The 2,419-nt window shown below is 43.3% G+C and overlaps 1 protein-coding gene across 1 annotated transcript; it reads right to left on the minus strand.

Annotated features, from left to right (window-relative positions):
- Positions 1–286: 286 nt before the first annotated feature.
- LOC122910212 (olfactory receptor-like protein OLF4) lies at positions 287–1,255 on the minus strand. The gene has a single exon (XM_044254874.1). The coding sequence runs from the start codon at positions 1,253–1,255 to the stop codon at positions 287–289; it is 969 nt and encodes a 322-aa protein (XP_044110809.1).
- Positions 1,256–2,419: the final 1,164 nt, after the last annotated feature.

Genomic DNA, 2,419 nt, shown 5'->3' on the forward strand with positions numbered 1-2,419 from the left:
ATTTTATTTCAGAATAAATTATTCTTAACAGATTCGCGTAGTCCTTTGAATAAGTGAGAATGCCCAAATATTTCACATCTGAGGTTGAGAATGACTTTGAGGAGGTAGAGAAATGACAAAAGAATAATCTGCTGTATACCAGAGCTATCAAAAGGCTTAATAAAACAAGTTATGAACATTTTTCAGTGAGGTCAAAATAAAGGAAAGATCCTCGAAAAACATAGAGGAGGCATGTTCGACTTTCACATTCTGGTCAAAGTTTTGCCTCACACTTTAGGCCCGGCAGTCATGGACACTTCTTCAGTCCCAGGACAACTGGCCCTTTTAGAGCTGCCACCTCAGAGAATCTCATCAGAGCCTCCTTTATGTCTTTGTTCCTTAGGCTGTAGATGAAGGGGTTGAGCATGGGTGTGACCACCGTATACATCACTGAGGCCACTGCACTTGCATGGGAGCTCTGGGTAGCAGTAGAGCTAAAGTACACACCTAGGCTCGTACAATAAAATAAGGAGACAACTGACAGGTGAGATGTACAGGTGGAAAAGGCTTTGTACTTGCCCTGAGCTGATGAGATCCCAAGTATGGAGGAAACTATCTTAGAATAAGAGTAGAGGATCCCAAGGAAGGGACCACCAGCCAGGAATATAACTGCAAAATACATCACCACGTTATTGAGAAAGGTGTCAGAACAGGCAAGCTGGATCATCTGATTGAGTTCACAGAAAAAGTGGGGGATTTCCACCTCTGTACAGAATGACAGCCGCAACACCATTAAGGTTTCTAACAAGGCATGCAGGACACTTAACATCCAGGACATCAGAACAAGAATTCCACAGAGCTGGGGGTTCATGATGACTGTGTAGTGCAGAGGGTGACAGATAGCCACAAAACGATCATAAGCCATCACAGTCAGGAGAAAAATGTCTAATCCTGCAAAGAGTTGGAAAAAGTACATCTGTGTAAAGCAGCCTGCAAAGGTTATGACTTTTCTCCCTGTTTGTATATCCACCAGCATCTTGGGGATGGTGGTGGAGGTAACACAGATGTCTGTGAAGGACAGGTTGGCCAGGAAGAAGTACATGGGGGAGTGGAGGTGGGAGTCAGAGGTGAAAGCCAGGATAATGAGTAGGTTTCCAAGCACAGTGATCAGGTACATGGAGAGGAAAAGCCCAAATATGAGGAGCTGTACTTCAGTTTCCTCTGAAAATCCCAGAAGAAGAAACTCTGAAACTCCTGTAATGTTCCCTGACTCCATCTGTTGGTGGTAGCTAAAAGCATATAGAAAAACAAATGACTAATTTTCACACAAACAAGCATTCGTGATCTGGCATAAGTGTTAACCACTTACACTTTAGAGTCGGGAAGTTAAATTCAATATATGGGGTGGGTCTCATACCACTAGGGCATCCCATCCAAAATTCTGTTTCCACCTCTGTCTGTTCCTCAAGCATAAAGGAGGTTCTCATTTTATTGAGAATGTTTTGCAGCCCTTGAGGAATACATTCTGAGTATTGACCTTGTTCTAGGCACTGTTTGGGTGATGAATACAAGGTGCTGATAACAATTTCCTTATAATTCTATGATAGAGAGAGAATGTAAGTGAATACATATAATGTCAGATGGTGACAGAAGCTGTGAAGACAGGAAAGCAGGCATAAGGAGAGACTTGGTGAGGTGTTATTCTTTTATTGGATGTCCACACAAGACCTGCAAAGAAGGTGACATGTGAACAGGACCTCAAGGGAGATGGGAAGGGAGATTGAGGTTATCTCAGGAAGTGTTTTTTTCCAACAGGGACAAGGCTCAGTGTCAAGGTCCCAAGGAAGCTGCTTGATTCAGAAAATCAAGGCTCAAAAGAAAGCCAGAGTGTCGAAGGGGAAGAAGCATGAGGGACGATGATGAGAGATGGTGGTAGTACGTGTTGGGGAATGAAGCGGCCACTCTGCAACAGCTGAAACTTCAAGATATGGGGAATCCTTTATTTTACTGATTTTGTAGGACTTTCTTAATTTTGTTATAAAGATATCCCATGAGTCGAAATGGACATCCCCATTAGTAATTTCTCTTGCTTGAGTTCTGGCCTTTGTCAATAAGTGAGCCCTGGTACCCCTGCTCTGAGGACTGGCCCCAGTTCACAACACACACACACACTCGCATACACACACAATCACACACACATACACACACACTTTCTGGGCTATGGCTGCCATGCCTTTTTCACCCCCAGCTACACTAGTTAGGCCAGCAGTGGATGCATGTCAAGCTCACCAGATCTTGATATCTCTTCCCTAAAGATGGGAGAAATGATACTCAGGAATTCCTACAGACAAATAAACTAGGCGATACCTATCAGTATGCTCATTTTCTGATATCAACTTAAAGAGGCAAGAGCAATCTGATCAGTAAAGACAGAGAGAAA

Source organism: Neovison vison, chromosome 6 (genome assembly GCF_020171115.1).
Source record: "Neovison vison isolate M4711 chromosome 6, ASM_NN_V1, whole genome shotgun sequence".
In the NCBI taxonomy this organism is placed as follows: Eukaryota; Metazoa; Chordata; class Mammalia; order Carnivora; family Mustelidae; genus Neogale; species Neogale vison.